Below are 19172 nucleotides of genomic sequence, written 5' to 3' on the forward strand. Positions count from 1 at the left end.
AATTGGGCTAATTGAGCTGAGCAGCCCCATATGCAAATAAAACTTGAATTAAATATGAATAGACATTCGATCTTTAGCCCCTGAGTACGCTTACTGTCTGTAACTACCTGTTTACAGCATGCACGATGAGGAAGTCACCTGGAACGTCCTGAGGAAACGTGCCGAAACGTGCCATGTTGTAATGTGTAGCCAGTGGCAGGGACCAACCCATCATTATCGTTGATCTACAGGAGGACACAGTGTCTGTCTCTCAACACTTTTCCACAGCGTGCGTTTTAATCGACGATACGCCTGGCTGAGGGAAGTAGGTGAACCCGCTACTTTTTTAAATGTTAAATTAATCTCTCTTTCTTTCAATTTAATGGCTGCAATGTTCTGCTGAAATGTTTGATATGTCCTACTAATGTGAATTCAGTGGCCTTTTTGTAATTAATTGAATTCCGAATTCAGCCTGACTATATAGACCTATATGGCTTATATATATTTTTTCTTTTTTTAACTTTGTTAAAGTGGTATTAAAGTGATTTGTTTCACTTTCTTCTATAGGCAATATGTGTACATTTCTATAAAGGTGTCTGCAAGTTGGTCCAAATTATTTCTAACTAAGCCATTAGATGGTGCAGGGCCAGAACATATATGGCTAATTTAGGAACTGTAACAGTTATATGGCCTATGTACATACATACAATAATAATATAGGCTACTGTTATAAAAGTACAGGTTCAGATTAAAATGTTGGTATATTCATTTTGTGTAGGCCCCATCATTGAATGTGGCACAGTTCATCAAAAAGTTAAAAAGGAACATTGTATCTGACTGGGTGCTTTTCAAACAAGAGCTCTTTCATGGTTCAATTTCTCTTCCTAGAATGTAGAGAAATGTATGTGTAGTCAAATGAATCACTCCCCACCTCTCTCTCTCTCTCTCTCTCTCTCTCTCTCTCTCTCTCTCTCTCTCTCTCTCTCTCTCTCTCTTTCTCTCTCTCCCTTTTTTATTTTTATTTTTTTACGTGAGATAAGTTTTTCAACCAAAAGTCTAAAGTCCCACTTGAGTCCATCCCACTTGCGCTGAGGTGGATGCCACGTTGTTTTGTTGGTCTTCTCCTTCATCTGTTGTTGGGTGTGTGACTGACAGTATAGTGCCAAATCATAGTCAGACATGTTTCCTGTGCATATGGCTGTTTTGTGCTGCCTTTGCTGCACACAGTTTCTCACATCTGTGACGAGCTGAACCATAACAAGATAGGCTGTACCAAAACAATAGCAGGCCTAGTGAAGACATTTAGACTCTTACAAGCTGCCAAATGTCATCATTTATTGTTGAAGAATTCTCAAATTATCATTGAATAGAAAGGTTAGATACTGTATAAGTGGTCATCATTTCTTCCTCACAGCCCAAGCTTTCACTTTCAGTGCTTATTGCTTTCGCAGGCTGGCTCTCAATGCTGAGCATAGCTGTCAGCCGTTCATTTTCCATTGTTTACTAGCTTTAAGGTTAAGCAGCTGTGCTCAACTCTATGGCTCAAACCCGGCATTAACTCAATGGCAAACAAGAGTAATAGCTCGACAAACTCAGTCAGACTAGAGGAATTCTCTTTTCCCAATCCCAATCAAACCATTATTGTTGAAAGTCAGACCAGGGTATTCCTCACACACACACACACACACACACACACACACACACACACACACACACACACACACACACACACACACACACACACACTCTAGAGTAGATTGTTACCCTGAAACATTTATTGTTTTGTTTAATTATTTACTACTGTGCTGACTGAGTTACACCTTGTCAAAATGAATGGCCTATTCTTTGTGCCTGCCCCGCCCCCCCTTCTCTCGTAGGTGCTTGTAAAGGAAATGCGGTGTCATTTGAAGCAGACAGTTGCTGTGGGAGTTTTGTTTCTTGTGGCAGTGGCAATTCTCAACAAGGTCCCTTCTTCTAGACATGTAAGAACACACACTCACAAACCCACACATGCATTGTGACCCAAAATCTAGACGACGTGCAAACTTGCAGAAACCACATAGGCCTAGTCTGGGGAAATACAAACACTATTAACGATTTGCCAGTTAATTCAATTCAGGAAGACATATCATGGGTTGTTTTCTGATGTGTGCACACTACACTACTTCATTTTAGAAACCACAGGACTCAGGGTTGCCAACATTGTACAGTCAGGAGATTTGTTTGGGGTAGAACTCCCCAAGCGGGGGTCTGGAGGTCCTCCCCCCAAAACCTTTTAACAGAGTAGATGTATTCTCCTGTGTTCTGGTGAATTTTGCATTTGATCATTTTATTATTGCTTTACTCGCATTGGAAAATGATGGGTACAATTTCAGCCATTAAAACGCAAAACGTAGGTGCACAGAAATTGATTTCATAAGAAATGTGAGACCAATCTGTACTAATATTCACTACTTACTGTAAGTGAATATCTCAGTATGATTCCATGCACTTCCCACACCCCCTAAGCGGGGGGTCTGGGGGTCCTCTGGTGATTTCTTGGTGTTTGATACCAAATCCAGGAGAAATCCAGGAGAAATGACAATCATCAAACAGAGACAGTCATCACGTCGCACATGCACAGTTTAACTCTGACACGTATTGCCACACAAAGCCACGGAAATCCCACAATCCAGGAGAAATTCTGGAGAAATGACAATTCCCGAGCACCGCAGGAGATGGGCTCGAAATTCAGAAGACTCCTGCCCAGGGCTCCAGACTAACTTTTTCACAGGTAGCACTGGTGCCACCTACGTTTTAATTAAGTAGCACCATCAGAAATTAGGTAGCACCATATTTTTCTTTGTATAGCGTATTAGTGTGGTATTAATACATAGCCTTATTATACTGATGACAGTTGTGTTCATTTCCATACCATAATCCATTTCAATTTGCCTTGATGTAAAGATTGACAATGACCCAAACTTGATATTTGCTAAATATTTTAATCTGAACTTTAGGTTTCTCTGCATGAGCAGCAGTAAAAATAGGTCAGCACTAAGGCTGTGTGATATTAGGAAAGCCTTTGATATTCGATATAATGTTGTTGAATACCCCGATAACAATATGTCTCATGATAAGTAAAAAAAAAAGCTGTAGCCTAGTTTTTATGTATTTTTGCTTCAAGTTAATATTTGCAAACTAAAGACATTAATTCAAGAAAGAATATCTCGGCTAACAAAGGCAATATAGAACTATGAATTTCAATTTGCACAACGTAGACTAAATGCAATAGGCCTGCTTTCATGCAGGATGGAAAAATAAAATTGTCCTTATGGTTTTAGAGTGAGATACTGGGAAGTAAGCTGCTTGATCAACAGAAAACGTTCACTTGGAGACACACACACACACACACACACACACACACACACACACACACACACGAGACACCAAAGACAGAAAAGTTTACAGCTGCCGTTCATTTGAGCTAATTGGCTATGAAGTGAGAAGCGCATTTTGGGCACTGAGGAACTTAACGAGTCACACAGCTGTTTTAACGTAACAGTAGGTTAATGTAACCAACGGTGGAAACATCCACGAGCGATTGCTAATCTAATAGCAAACAAACACCCAACCTGTGGATTATAGATTATCCAGTTCGAGATGACAACAGAAAAAAAGCATGGTTATACAAAGAAAGGTTATATGTGATATCTATCCAATGTGAGCGAGAGAGAGAGTCTGTCTGTCTGTCTGTCTGTCTGTCTGTCTGTCTGTCTGTCTGTCTGTCTGTCTGTCTGTCTGCGTGTGTGACCCACCACCGGACCAACGCTAAAGTGTGTGCGTGTAGTACTGTGTGTGTAATGTATGTGAGTGAAAGAGAAAGAGAAGGGGAGGGGCCGAGCATAGGCTCTGCAGGCAGGCAGCCAGGGAGAGAGAGACGGAGCGAGAGAGAGAGAGAGAGAGAGGCGTCAGGCGATCCTCGATTGAGGATTTTCTTTTTTTCCCCTCTTTTTTTTCAACTCGCACCAGCGCGACCTGGTTGAATTTTAACTCGCACTTTATGAAATTAAGTCGCATATGCGACCTAATAGCTCGCACCCTGGAGCCCTGCTCCTGCCGGATTCAGGAGTGTTGGCAACCCTGCCCCAGGTATCGATTCTGGCTCAATGGCACTTTCAGAAACATAGGCCTACTTTATAGGTAGATGTATACTGGATTTTCTTTTGTGCTAGCTCCATCGTTTTTTACATTATAAACAAAAATATAATACAATTTAATACAATGGACTGTAGTAATTAAAACTGTCCTATAGTCTCAGGGCAGACAGGGAGCACAAAACAGCCGTATGCACAGGAAACATGTCACCACTCCAGTCAGAGGTGGTGAGGCCTACTGCCAAACTACTCTCAAAGAGCAATGTTCTACACCCTATATATAATGGCTCCATTTTGGTCAAATGATGTCTTTAGTTTAAAATGTTTCCTCTAAATGTGTAAGATTAACTAATAATCAAAACGTTTTATTATTGATTACCTTTGAGTCTTTCTGGTGTACAGTACTATTTAGAAATTACATTTCTACCACTTTTAGTGGTCACATGTTCAAATACTGGATTCTGATTTAGCTTAAAACAGTGGTAAATCCGACAACAACCTTGAGTTGGCTCATGGACCCCGCCCACTGAAACAATTAATGATTGTAACTAAAGATCCTTGAAGTTACAACTGTGTTTTCTTTCATTTATATGGTAAAAGTGGTAGAAGGTAAATGTCTTACTTTTGTGATTTACAATTTAGAATTGCTGCTGACAACCATTGAATGTGCGTTTTCAAATTGTGTTAATTAATATGCTGCTAATATCGGTAACAATATTGTTCTTGTGTTGTGTTTGTTGAACATTGACTTCCAAAGTTTGCAGGATTGGTCTGTTTTGAACTAAATGCCCCAAATCATGAACGCAGCGTGCGATATCAGTGAAATTTTGCACGCACATTCCCACTGTGTGTGTGTGTGTGTGTGTGTGTGTGTGTGTGTGTGTGTGTGTGTGTGTGTGTGTGTGTGCATGCGTTTGTGCATGTTCGCATGCGTGTGTACGTGACAGGACTCGACAAGTGCATTGCCAGATTTCACATGGCTGTCCACCATGAAGTTGACCAGCAAGGACTCCTGGATCGAACAAGGAGATTACTTGCCTTTCAACATCTCTTATCAGCTCCTGGCTGGAGTGCCATCTAGCAAGCACAGTGAGTAAGACACGCACATTGGACTAACCATTTCCAAAATCATCCACAGACCAACAGCCAGACAATAGCCTCTGAGTGAGATTCCTATTGTTCATCCCAGCAGCTATAAATCAACCCAATTGTTCAGTTGAGTCTGCAAAGGAGAGAGGGAGGGTAAATAGAGGCGTCGTATATATAGAGAACAAAATGAATTTGACATTAATTAGAAATTAATTTGACAAAGTGAATTACACCATCATGACTTTCAGTAGTGATTGTGCAACATTAACACTTAAGTTGCAATCAATTAAATCCATAGACTTCCATGTAATTCATAGTGCACGGATCGTGCACGCCCATGCCTAGATCATGCACCACATGTGTGCATGCTGTTCACAGCTTTCAAACAAAAAAATCCGCTTGGAAATCCGTTCTGGCATTCATGATATTATGTTTTCTTCAGAAGTAAACAAACATGGCTGCCATGTTTGAAAGAATGGGTTGTTATGGGGGTTAAATATGCCATTTCGCAATCGCGATCATGCCTATTACATTTCTGGAGGTCCAAAAAACTTTTTTGAAAAAAAAAGTTAAAAAAATAAAAAAACTTTTTTTGAAAAACGGCCCAAACTCGGGAAACTCGGGGTTGGCACAGGTAGGGTACCTACTACCTATACAAACTCGGGAAACTCGGGGTTGGCAACAGAAGTGTTAATGGGAGCATTCCAATGGGATTCAGTTCACAAAAAGGATAGAGCCCGCACACCGAAGTAGAGACAAAATAACTGCTTTATTTGGCTGACAACGTTTCGATCCTGTACATGATAATGTACACCGTTTTTTTCTCTTATAAAGTGGAGCTTCAATTGTCTGTCACCCCCACTTTGTGCCACCCCCACTGCAGGTGTAACACATCCCCCCCTGAGTGATCTACTAAATGGGAACCCATTAAATCAGGTGTTGACAAGAAAATATTACATATAATACTCCAGTTCTCCAATACAAGTCAGTTAAAAACATTTAAAACATATGGTAACTTTTTCTTCTTTTCACCAGACAACAGTCTTAATGGCCTGTCTAGGTCTGTGGACTGTCAGATGTTCCAGTGTTTTCCATTTTTTTATTTTTTTATTTTTCATATTCCAACTCGGCCTATCTTTTTGATAATAATAATAATTACCTATATTCTCCCATGGGGGAAATTCAGTTTCAGCTTAACCCAGCTGAGTGCTGCCCACAAGGAGTGCAGGGGAGGGGAGCAGTTAGGGGTTAGGTGTCTTGCTCATGGACACTACGACACATTGCTGGAGCTGGAATCGTACCTGGGACCTCTGGAGTCCTATGCAGGCTCACTAACCATTCAGCTATGGCCGCCACATTCTATAACAGTGTAAGACATTAAACGCACTATGTATTACAAATAAAGCAAAGCATGTGGAAGCAACTAGAAGAAAATAAAGAAAATAATGACAAATAAGCAGATAGAGAAACCTGATACTGAGGCTATGCTCCCCAGGATGCAATTTCACAGAGGCAAACATGCACCAGAGAGGATTTGCACATGCAGAAGGACACATTTAAACAGGAGACAGGACTCAGGAGGTACTTTGAGAATCACTTAAATGGAGAAATAGTACTTCACTACAAATAGTGACCCGAGGAGGCCTTCACAGGAAGTGTCTGATTTACTCTTCCTGGTTCAAGCCTCTCTGCGTCATAGCTTGTAAAGTATTTATGTAGTAACTCTCTCTTCTTAGCAAGAGGTTATCAATGTTACCTTTTGTCAAAGGAAACCAGCACTCACTTAGATCCAAGTAAGATTCTGCTTGTTTTATTTAAGGGTTGGTTTACCCTTAAATAAAACAAGAAGAATCCTACTTGGATCTAAGTGAGTGCTGGTTTCCTTTGTTAAAAGAGAATACTGATGTACATGGCTTTCTTACCTGTAGTTGAGCGTCTTGAGTGTGGGTTAGAGTTTTTCTCAAACAGTGCAACAAATAGGAAACTAAACCGGGGGCTCATTTTGCTTCCCATTCAGGTCCCTTTATGTTGAACGTAGTAAGCATTTTGAAACATGAAAACATTGTTCTTCAAAACTATTTCTGCCAGCTCCCTAATAGACTCAGTACTGGGTAAAACGTCTGGAAATGTGTAAGGGCTTCTAAGGGCCCCCTTGGTGGTCAACATTGGTGAACAAACTTTCCATGTCCATTGTTACAAGAATAGTCATTTTGATCTAAATCATGAAAGGATTTCAAGATTTTAATCATATCCTTAGAGTCGTGTACAAACAAGGGTAAAGAGGTAGTGTAAGGTTTTTAAAATATAATCAATGAAACTGGATATCCTTTCCGTCAGTGAATGTATAGCTGAAACTATAGGCCTCCCCGGTGGGTTCTCTAACGCTTTTGTGGATTACAGGCATGACCCAGCACCCACCACTAAGTTCCCTTTCAAGCATTCCCATGGGAAACAATATTGTATAGTCAATCTCTATCAAAGAGGCTTTATCATAGGGGCACGGTGGTGCAGTGGTTAGCACTTCGCCTCACAGCCAGAAGGTCCTGGGTTCAATTCCCGTCGGGGGAGGCTGTGGGCACTGGGGGCGTGTTCCTCCACCCGCGTCTGCATGTTCTCCCCGTGCATGTTCTTTGCATGTTCTCCCCGTGTCTCCTTGGGCATAGGCCCTCACACAAAAACAGGCAGTAGTCCTGGTTTCTATACTACCTCCCCCTAGCCAGCCGGGTGCTCCCCAATGTCCCCTGGTGCGGCAGGGGGAGAGCGGAAACCAGGACTACAGGTTAGGTAGTCACCGGGTGAGAAAAATGGGTTGCAAAAAGTGGGAAAAAACATAAAAAAAAAAAAGAGGCTTTATCAACTAAATCAGAGACTAAAATTAGACTCCAGTGATCCTCTCTGTGTTGCCGAACTGATGTCGCTTACTGTAGATGTGTGTCAAGTAAATGAGTGTGTTCATGTCTTCACATGCTCATTCAGGCGTGTGCATGAATACTCCACATACTGTGAAAGTTACCACAGAGAATGGCTTCATTGTAACTTAGAATGTCATAATAGTGTTAAAATCACCACATGGCTGAAGAGTGAAAATGAATGTTGGCAATGTTTCAGCAGAAATATAAAGGATTATTAGATAATTGTGATCATGTGCTACTTCCCATGATAGTTACCTTAAATTACTTCAAGATTTAGACAGACAACAGACAGACCTTTATTGATCCTGTGAGGGAAAATCGGGCAGTTACAGCAGTCATAAAAAACAGGTAATAAAAGATAAAAACAGATGGCCAAATGAAGGCAGATTATATATAAAAATCACACCCGTGTGAACTGAGCGGTGGTTTACCCCCCCCCCCCCTTCCCCCCTGTGTGTGTGTGTGTGTGTGTGTGTGTGTGTGTGTGTGTGTGTGTGTGTGTGTGTGTGTGTGCCTGGTCTGGCCTGGCCTGAACAACAGCGCCCCTCCCTTAACATGTGTGGTCATAAAAGGTACTGCAGGCCTGCAGGCTACATACAGACACACACGCACACACACACGCATACACACACGGCCACGTATAGGAGACGGTGTAACCACCGCTCAAAAAAAGAAGAGGCCAAGCGCAAAACGAAAAGACTCATGGGCATGAGCAAGACCATGTCAGATTGGGATGGACATTTTCATCAATATTTCTTTTTTGCCACGGACATGAAAATAATAATTTGATCAAAAACATATTGGCCTAGCCCTAAATGTATACTAATGGTCTCCTAATGTGTCACACGGTCTATTCCAATGTGCTGCACATTTTAAACTAGTGTGTCTGCTGAGCCACGTAACCAGCAAAAATCTAAATTATTTTGGATAATAATGTTTGAGTCTCATCAGTGCAGACAGTGCTTCCATCGCAAAAGGGACACTTAGCATATTATAACTGAAGCAACTGAATTGAACTGATCTGATCTGATCTGAACTCACCTCACCTCACCTCACCTCACCTCACCTCACCTCAACTCAACTCAACTCAAACTTTATTTATAAAGCACATATTACAACGACTAAAGGTTGACCAAAGTGTTGTACATGTTAAAAACGAAGAAACAACACTAACAAGAAAACAAGACAACCCCAAAGAAAGAGCATAACAAGGTTATACAATTTACACAATCAAAGGGTGAGTCAAGGCCTCTTGTTAAGGAGCAGAGTGAATTTGTGAAAATCATATTCAAATGCTGGGAGATCAAGTTCTACCAGCTAGGCAAGGTATGGTATAGTCTTGGTTTCCAATGCGGAATTCCATGTTGGTGAGAAATTCAAGGCGTGCTAATGCAATATTGGAAACACACACTACAAGCTAAACTTTCATTTGATTTATTAGACAATAATTACATGTCAAATGCTTCTCATGGAAACGTCAAGGATAAAATGCCAATGGAACACTGGAACAAGGAAACTTGAGAGACAAAAAATATATGTACATAATGAGTGATAAATGAAGGACCCGGCAGGATTTTAATTGAATGCACTGTCACACTAGTTTAATGCGAAGGCAGCTAACTTTGATCAGAGGAGAGTTAACTTTTAGGTTGGAGAAGGTCCCAGGCTATGGATGGAGTCTCACCATGGATTATTATTGTCATTAGTGGACACTTTGAAACACTGTCTCTCATCTAACGACAACCAGCTTTACATGTCCAGTTCTGCCCAGAGCGATATATAAGAGAGTGGCGTCACGCTTTGAACTCGCCGCAGACCGGAAGTGGCTTCGCATGGAGCCGTTCTCATTCCTAGCGAGCCTCTGCCCCGTCCGCCCCCATTCTAGCCGAGGCATTTAAAATCGCTGGAAGTAGACCAAATCACGTCTTTTTCACCATTGTAACGCATTCACGGGCCTCGCTAAGGTAGAAAACATTATTAAAAGAGTGAAAAAGACGTAATTTAGTCTACTTACCAGCGAGTGACAAAATGAATGGGGCGGACGGGGCAGAGGCTCGCTAAGAATGAGAACAGGCTCCAGTAAGCTAGGCTAAGTTAGCTTCCCACCATAGAGTAAATAGGCTTTCCACGCTTACTATGGGAGTCGACGTAAGTGACGTAACTCTCTCTTCTACAACTCTGGTTCTGCCCTCCTTTGCATTGGTAGCAAATAGCTCCTTCTGAACAGATGACATGCCTTCTGTTTTTGCCCTTTTCCTGTACCATTCTTTCCACTGTGGTCCCTTGCCGTTGACTTTAATTATTGAATTGTCTGACCACACCACAGACACTCAATGAATCTGTTGGCCACTGGCCATCTGTCTAAGAAAAAGAAAGTTGCTGCTGAGTGCAAGGGGTTGGGTTGCTCTGTCTGGCAGACTGCCTTGAAGGGTGATATGTGTTACAGTAAGTTGCTTTAACAACATACCGGTATGTTTTCACTTATGTTGTCCAGGAACTGGATTTAAATAAACACCTTGTATTTTACCTGCAAGCCTGCCTCATCCATTCCTGACACTTTTAAGGGGTTCTGACTTTAAGCCTATCTACAATCCCACTTACATACATACATAAATACTGTACATACATACATACATACATACATGCATACCGGTACATACATACATACATACATACATACTTCACATACACACATACTGTACGTACATACATACATACAGACAGACAGACAGACCTACAATGTTCAATTCAGACACCTGGGCAGGCCCCTTCGGTGGCATGCTGTAAAACAAAACGGTGCATGCACACACACTGTATACTGTATGTGTGTGACTCACCTACTTTCTCCATCCTTCTCAGGGTTCCTAGCTATTGGTTTAGCATCAGTGAAAAGGGTGAAGGGCAACTATCTCCTCGACACCTTGCGCTCCATATTCTCCCAGTCGTCCCATGAAGAGCGCTCCGCCATGGTGGTGGTGTTACTGCTGCCCGATTTCGATGCCCTCTGGAGAGATCGCACGGTGCGAGAACTCAGAGCTGCATTCACCTCAGAGCTGGAGCAGGGCCAGTTGCTAGTGATACATGTTCCTCAGCAGTATTACCCCCCTCTCACAGGTACTACAGTATGGGTGCATGTTTATCCTACCTGTTTTCATCATGGTTTGTGTCAATGTGAGTTTGAACTGAACTCTTGTTCTCTCTCCCTCATGTCGAACTCTCTCCCTCTCTTCCTTGGTCTCAGTCATATTCTCTTCGTCCCCCTCTCCCGCTCTCGCATTTTCTCATTCTGTCTCATTCCTTATGATGTTTTTTTTATTTTTAATGAGTGACTTTGTTTTATCTTACCTGATTCTTTTCATGATGATTTCTATAATCTCCCACTCTGTGTGTGCGTCTCTCCAGGACTGAAGAGGAACTACAACGACCCTCCAGACCGGGTGTATTTCCGCTCCAAGCAGAACGTAGACTACTCTTTCCTGCTTCACTACAGCGCTGGTCTCAGCCAGTACTACCTCCAGCTGGAGGACGACGTGGCCGCGGCGCGCAACTTCCTGTCTACCATCGGCAGACACGTCCAGGAGCAAAACGCACACGGTGTCAGGTGGGCCACGCTGGAGTTCTCCAGGCTGGGCTACATTGGAAAGCTCTACCGTTCTGCCGAGCTCCCTCAGTTGGCACGTTTGCTCTTCATCTTCTACCAGGAAATGCCCTGCGATTGGCTGCTGACTCACTTCCACAAGTTGATGACCCAGAACGAGCCTATCCGCTTGAAGCCCTCGCTATTCCAGCACATGGGGGTGTTCTCCTCCTTTAAGGGCATCTACAACAAGTTAAAGGATAAGGACTTTGACGAGGAGCCCTACTCGAATCCCTCAGCGGATGTCTACTCTAACATGTCCGTCTATAAGGACCACGGCCCCATAGAGGCCTGGAATCCCGGAACTGGATTCTTCTGGGGCCGTTCCCCAATCAAAGGAAATTGCCTGACGGTGGTCTTTAAAGACTCCGTTGTGGTGAAAGGAGTTTTTGTGGATACAGGGTCCTCAGGGAAAGACCTGCTGCAGTCAGCAGTGGTGGAGCTGGGCCGTGAGCCTGTCACCACTGAGAATGGAGAGAGAAGTTGTAAAGAGTTCCATCTGTTGGGCTCCATGGCGAAAGGGCGCTTTGGCATGAAGGATGTGGAGAAGCAGCACAGCTCTGCGTCCTCCTGTCTGAGGATACAAGTCACAGCAGATCAGAATGACTGGGTTGTGATCCAGAAAATCAGGGTTACAACATTTTCCTCTTAACTCTGACAGTATACAAATGGAACCAAATGGACCCGTTAGGGTGTATACTGTTAGAGTTACAGACTTGTATGGGTCAATTTAGACCCCCATAAAGGAACCCACAAATTCCCTGGAATCCATTTTGAGAACCACTGACATAAAGAATTGCCTCAACACCAGGAACTTTACAGGTTAAATTTGAATTCAAACCAGACTGGTCCTTTATCTTTCACTGTTTGAGTTTAAAGAGTATTTGTGCCTGTTTCTGCCATAGAATGTACGGTGTAAAGAGAGACAGAAAGGGAAGTGCTGAGAGAGAGGATGATATGCAAACAACACATTCTCACCTTTGACTAAGCGGCCATATTAGCAAGTTTAAGGGGTTTGTTGACATGAAAATGTTTGAGAAACACTGGTTTTAACAACAATATAAGCTACACCAAATAAGCTACTACACTTTAGAAACAAGCCAAAAAGAAAAATGCACCCCACAACTACCAATATTTACAAGCAACTTTAAGGAAAAACAAGCCCAAAGTCGTTTACAATAAGCAGACATGGCAACACAGATGCTGTAAGAAATAAATGTAATTGTTCAAGTTGATTTGTTTAGTACAGTACAGGGTGGAGTCAGTGTATCTTTCTAACATGCCTACTCATTTATAATCTATGAATTTGTTTGTGGTGGCTCAACCAGTTGGTGCACAGACCATCTGCTCTGTGAGCAGTGAGGACTGAGTTTGAATGTTATCTCTCCTTTCTCTCTCTGCCCTTGGTCTCTCTACGCTCTCCAACAGTATCTGGAGCCTAAAGATGGAAAGAGGAAAGGGGGGGAAATCATATATTGATATTATACTGTATTCTGTTTTATATTGTATGGATTCTTTTTTTTTTTTTTTTTTTTTTGAGGCACAAAGGGATGTTCGATTTATTTTAAAACAGGACCACTGTTGAAGTAGTGATTCTGGCAGTTCACCCATTAGCAGGGTGCATGGAAAATACATTAGTACTTATATTTTGCAACCTCAAACCTGTTCATGTTAAAACGGTAATTTAAGTAAGTATTTTATATCTTTTTTGTTTTGTTTTGTTTTTTAATTGTGACAAAGTTAAAGCTCTATTTTCCAATAGTAATCATTGTTCAGTGTTCTCCTTGTCTCCCCATCCATCCAGCCACCCTAACAGAGAATGAGTACACCGTTTATCTGTGTGCCTTCTTCTACCACACAAGTTGTGTAATTGCTTCCACACTATACACAAATAATAATACATGCTATGGGAAATCCAACGCAGTACATTTCATCATTCCACCTATCATACTTACTGTGTGTACAGTTTATATTTTTATGCCCAACTACGTTATTGCACATGCACACCTTTTCAGTGCTCCTACCCTATCCACCCGGAGGACTCCCACGGCACGTAACCATTTCACTGCTGTGTTGACTACAAACAAGTATGCATGCCACCAGCAAGCCATTTCTCAAAGGAAACATTGTCACACACACACACACACACACGCGTGCGCGCACGCACACACACACACACACACACACACAGATAGAAACAACTTTTTGTCCCCGTAGTCTGGAAATAACTGCGAACGAAGGTCACAGTTTAGTATGTGAAACGGCACATAATGACTCTGTCTGTCTGTCTGTGTGGACGTGTACACCTTTTTATGGTCTTATGGGTTTGTCGCTCTGACATCACTGTGATGTCAGGGGAACCACTCTAACAGAATGGGCTTGCCGATCTGACATCACGCTCTGACATCACAGTGATGTCAGGGGAACCACACTACCACCCTGATGTCATCAATATTAAGCCCATATCTAACAGGACTTCATATGGGAATGCCCATATATGGAGGCCACATCAGCCACATACCACAACAGAATCCATATATGGCCAAGACAGCCCATATCTGTGTGGCTGGTTCTACAGACAGGGATCTTCATGTATGGGCATAAAAGGGATTGTATGTATGATGTCAGATGTCGTAGATGTCATAGGACATAACGAATAACTGAGTAGGCCTAAGCATGTTTGGGCTCTCACAGCATATCTCCATATATGGGTACCAGGAGACTCCATATATGAGTAACTGGCCCGATATACATCACTGGCCAGATGGCAAAGACATGGCGCGACCTCGCCCTGTCGCTTGTCGCCCTGAGGCGTCTTAATAGTGTAATTTCGGACCCGTGGTTGCTTGGGTTGGGATGTGGAACAAACACACTGCCTGCACAGTCAACACACCATCTCGCTCGCGCATCTCTCTCGCTTTGTCAGTAAACACAAGCCCTAGCTCGTATCAGCATTTGAAACAACAAACCGTTCAATTATAGGATTGCGTAACATTACCGAGCGGCAGACAACCCGACCAACAACAGGCAGCTGTTGCTACACAGTGAGTGGCCAAAGATAAAAAACGAGAGCTGGAATAAGTATCTCCGGTGGTTCTGGCAACATATTTTGCCTTAATATGTTTTAGTTTACATGTGTGTATTGTACAGAAGCCTCTACACTGCTTTTATTGTGTGTGTGTGTGTGTGTGTCTGTTTACTGTACACCTTTTTTATGTTATATGATGTTTTGCATGGTATTGTTGTATATTTGTCTGCCATATGTCTCATTGAAAAGAGTACAAACGACCCCAATGTAAACAAGCCATAGTGCTTACTTGGGTTTAAATCCTATTAGTAGACCTTGTACCTGAACTGTACTGTCTTGTGCTTTTCCTATGCAAACTGCTAATAAAGTATTCAAGTAATTTAACCAATCAATTAATGTGTGTGTGCGCGTGTGTGTGTGTCTCTCTCGCTGTGTGTGTGTGTGTGTGTGTGTGTGTGTGTGTGTGTGTGTGTGTGTGTGTGTGTGTGTGTGTGTGTGTGTGTGTGTGTGTGTGTGTGTGCGTGCATGTGCATGTGTGAAATAACACAGACCCAACCCCATACATATAGTATAAGTTATAGACCCTAATATATATATATATACAGTATATTATAATGTATTGGTGGGTTTGAAGTGACACACACACACACACACACACACACACAGTGATGCAACAGCGAAGTAATCAACACTACGTAGCGCGATTTCTTTCAAGTAAAGACAGGACAGGCGGCTGTCAGTCAGTCTGTCTGTCAGTCTGTCTGACTGTCTGTCACACTTCACACGTTTGCCGTACTCATATCTCCGCCACCGTTGCCCCGATCCATGCCAAACTTTGCAGACACACTCCTTGGCTGCCAAACCACAACCCCTCATTTCTCACATGGCCGTCTTCTAGCGCCACCATGTGGCCGATTCTTGAAAAACATATTTTTGGACATTGCTCCTACAGATTTTGGCCTAAAATCACGCAAAGCGGTACACAGTATCTCTAAAGTCATGTCATCAACATGGATCTGTCCCATTTCCCATATTCTCTCCTGATTGGCTACCATTGCCTTCTAAAGTTTGTGTATGTGACCTGACAGTCGCTTATCTTCCGATTAGGGAGTCTTACTGGTATAATGACCTGTTTTTGGGAACAGCCTCTTTGTGTTATTGGCCGTGACAGGGTATCCCTTTGTGTGTAGGCTATATGTCTACTGGAGTTTGGACTTTGGTGTAAAGTTCTGAATATATGAAGTCAGGGAATACATGTACTGTATGTTATATTTATTTTTAAGCATGTGTACTAAGGCTCAAGCACATGCACACACATACTGTAGCTTACTTCACACTTGGTGTGATGTATAAATTATAGAGGGACAGGGTTAAACATTACATTGACTGATTGCAGCTGTCCTTTATCAAATAATACTGAAGGTGCCCACGCCTCGTCATTTACCAGCTATTGGACTTTGTCACATTTAAGGTTTTAATGTTCGTAAATGATTAGGCAGTGGTGGAAGAAGTGTGTGTGTGTGTGTGTGTGTGTGTGTGTGTGTGTGTGTGTGTGTGTGTGTGTGTGTGTGTGTGTGTGTGTGTGTGTGTGTATGTATACCGGTACATAATACAGTATACTGTATAAATGTGGCGAGGTTAAAAATGTATAAAGCATAGTTGCCGACAACGCCACCTGGAGGAGAGCCCAGGAACTCTATTCAAAACTCAAAAATAAGGCAAACAGGTTCGTTCTAATCAGGTTTTCGAGCAGAGAAATAATCAGGCACTTCATGCAATAAACAGTTTTATTGCTACAAAAAGTATTAATTTAACATGAAACAGGCAAGGACTTTTGAAAATGGTAATGAATCAACAGTGAACAGACAATGAACTTTTAAGAGACAATGTGTGGCTTCAGGTTTGCTTCCTACTAATGCGCATAGGCCCCCAGCAGTCCTTGTGGAACGCGCACAGTCCTTTTTTCCCAATGTCCAATATTCTCCTTCTCTCGCAGGTCTCCTTTAGAGGGGGTCAAACAAAATAGCTCTTTCAGTACTAAGTCCCAAATGGCCTAATGGCCTCAACATTCCAATAAATTAAACACACTGCACACTAATAACAAGAGAACTCCAATAAAACAATACTAAAGTTAAGGGAAATAAAAGCATGCAATGGTTTATATTAATATCAAAACAGTGAGTACTATTACTATGAAATGAGCTAAAAGTGTCCCAAAACGGAGCCTTTACAGTGAGTAGGAATTATAGGACCAAATAAAAGGAATAATTAAAGGACTAAAATAAGGAGGTTAAAAACAGCACAGCAGGCACAACGCAGATATCAGAGTGTAGAGGGGTACTTAGCTCGGAGAGGGGCAAGTCTTGACTTGACCCCTCTGTTGCGTGTATCCAGCCTCCCCTCTTTCACTCTGGCCTCGTGGGGAACGGCACCACCGCCGCCGTCTGGTCAGCGCGGCTGCTGCCTCCATTCTCTGGAGCTGCACCGCTGTGCTGCTGGCCATTTCAGGACGTTTCAATCGGCGTTTCAACGTGGTTCTGGCTCTGCTTTCCCCCTCGGCTGCATACTCTGCGTCGCTATCTGTGTGTTGTCATCTCCATCGGTGTTCCTCCTCAGCACCCCACAGACGGGTCCGCTCTTGGGTGACAGGGCCCCGGCACCTGTCCATGGCCGCTCTGCTCTCTGTCTCGAATGCCCAGCCTGCTCTCACTGCAGCGTGCTTTTAAGGGCCACACCCAAGTCCAGGTGCAGGCAATTTCCCAATCAGCTCCCCAAGCCACACAAAACCAGCCCCGTTACATCCCCCCATGGCTAAAGGTTGGCAGTCCCTGCCACGGTTGCAAACTTAACAGGCCAGTGCCGTATTAAAGTTCTGAAAAAGATTAACAGTCATCATCATCATGTTTTAAAATCCATACAACAAAAATAAAAAAAAACCTCATTAATCTCTGCTCAGTGAACCTGATCCTGCCGACCGACGCCAGAATTTGGGTCTCGTGGGGAACGGCACCACCGCCGCCGTCTGGTCAGCGCGGCTGCTGCCTCCATTCTCTGGAGCTGCACCGCTGTGCTGCTGGCCATTTCAGGACGTTTCAATCGGCGTTTCAACGTGGTTCTGGCTCTGCTTTCCCCCTCGGCTGCATACTCTGCGTCGCTATCTGTGTGTTGTCATCTCCATCGGTGTTCCTCCTCAGCACCCCACAGACGGGTCCGCTCCTCAGCACCCCACAGACGGGTCCGCTCTTGGGTGACAGGGCCCCGGCACCTGTCCATGGCCGCTCTGCTCTCTGTCTCGAATGCCCAGCCTGCTCTCACTGCAGCGTGCTTTTAAGGGCCACACCCAAGTCCAGGTGCAGGCAATTTCCCAATCAGCTCCCCAAGCCACACAAAACCAGCCCCGTTACATAAACACACACACACACACACACACACACACACACACACACACACACACACACACACACACACACACACACACACACACACACACACACACACATGCTTGCTTTACATACTGTAAGCCATGATATGGTCAGAATTGTTAGGAAGATTAGCGTTGAGACTGTAAATACAGGTGCCTGGGAAACCCGGAGTCGGATCAAGGGTTGAGCAATGTTGATTAAGGGCGGCTGAGTTTATTCTATTAAATCCAAATGTCTTAAAGATAAGGTTGTTGTCTTGATTAAATAATATAAAATATAGATATGAGTGTTCACTATTTCTGGGATTGTGGATCGCATACCGTAAATACTTCTAGTTTATTATAAAATAACAATTGTTATAATATCAATTCATAATTCTGAATAAACATTGGGGAGAAAGCACTCATTCCTTTAACGACATTTAATGTGCAGGAATTCTAGAAACGTACTCAGCTTATTATTAAGTATGATTTTCCTCAGAGATCAATGTGATACCATGACTGAAAGCGAGACTATCCCTTATTTACACATCACTTGAGGGAAACATAGGAGAGGAGGTGGGTGTGTGTTTGAGTTGTAGGATATAGAGAACAAAGCTCTCAGTTGTCCAACTGGGCGCTCCTTTGTCTCTGGTTGCAGGAGGGTGCACGTGGGCTTGCCACAGATCTCCCTGACACCTGGCTCATTGGTCTTGCCAAACCCGTCACTGGTCTCTCCTCAGCAGTAGCAGGTCTAGTAGCTGGCCTGTCCCCCAAATGCTCGTCTCCCTACTGGGAGCAGTGTATCACTGGCCTTTCGTCTCCCATAGCCAGAAGGGCTGGCTTCTCTTCAGTGGGTCGAGTGACTGGTCCTTCTTCAGCTGCCTGGGAGAGCTGACTTTGGATGCTAGGTCTCAGTCCTTTGGTGAGAGCGTGGTTTTGGGTTCCTGGTGGTGCTGCAGTAAGAGCGGGTGTGTGTCTGCTTGGGGGT

General features: G+C 43.2%; 1 protein-coding gene across 1 annotated transcript; it reads left to right on the plus strand.

The window, feature by feature from the left end:
* Positions 1-5104: 5104 nt before the first annotated feature.
* Positions 5105-12405, plus strand: LOC308290842 (alpha-1,3-mannosyl-glycoprotein 4-beta-N-acetylglucosaminyltransferase C; the record flags this gene model as incomplete). The annotated part of the gene is made up of 3 exons (XM_080732754.1): positions 5105-5204; positions 10976-11230; positions 11519-12405. The coding sequence occupies 3 exons, from the start codon at positions 5105-5107 to the stop codon at positions 12403-12405; spliced, it is 1242 nt and encodes a 413-aa protein (XP_080588880.1).
* Positions 12406-19172: the final 6767 nt, after the last annotated feature.

The sequence above is a fragment of the Nannobrachium achirus genome, assembly GCF_963921795.1.
Source record: "Nannobrachium achirus genome assembly, chromosome: 9".
NCBI classification, from domain to species: domain Eukaryota; kingdom Metazoa; phylum Chordata; class Actinopteri; order Myctophiformes; family Myctophidae; genus Nannobrachium; species Nannobrachium achirus.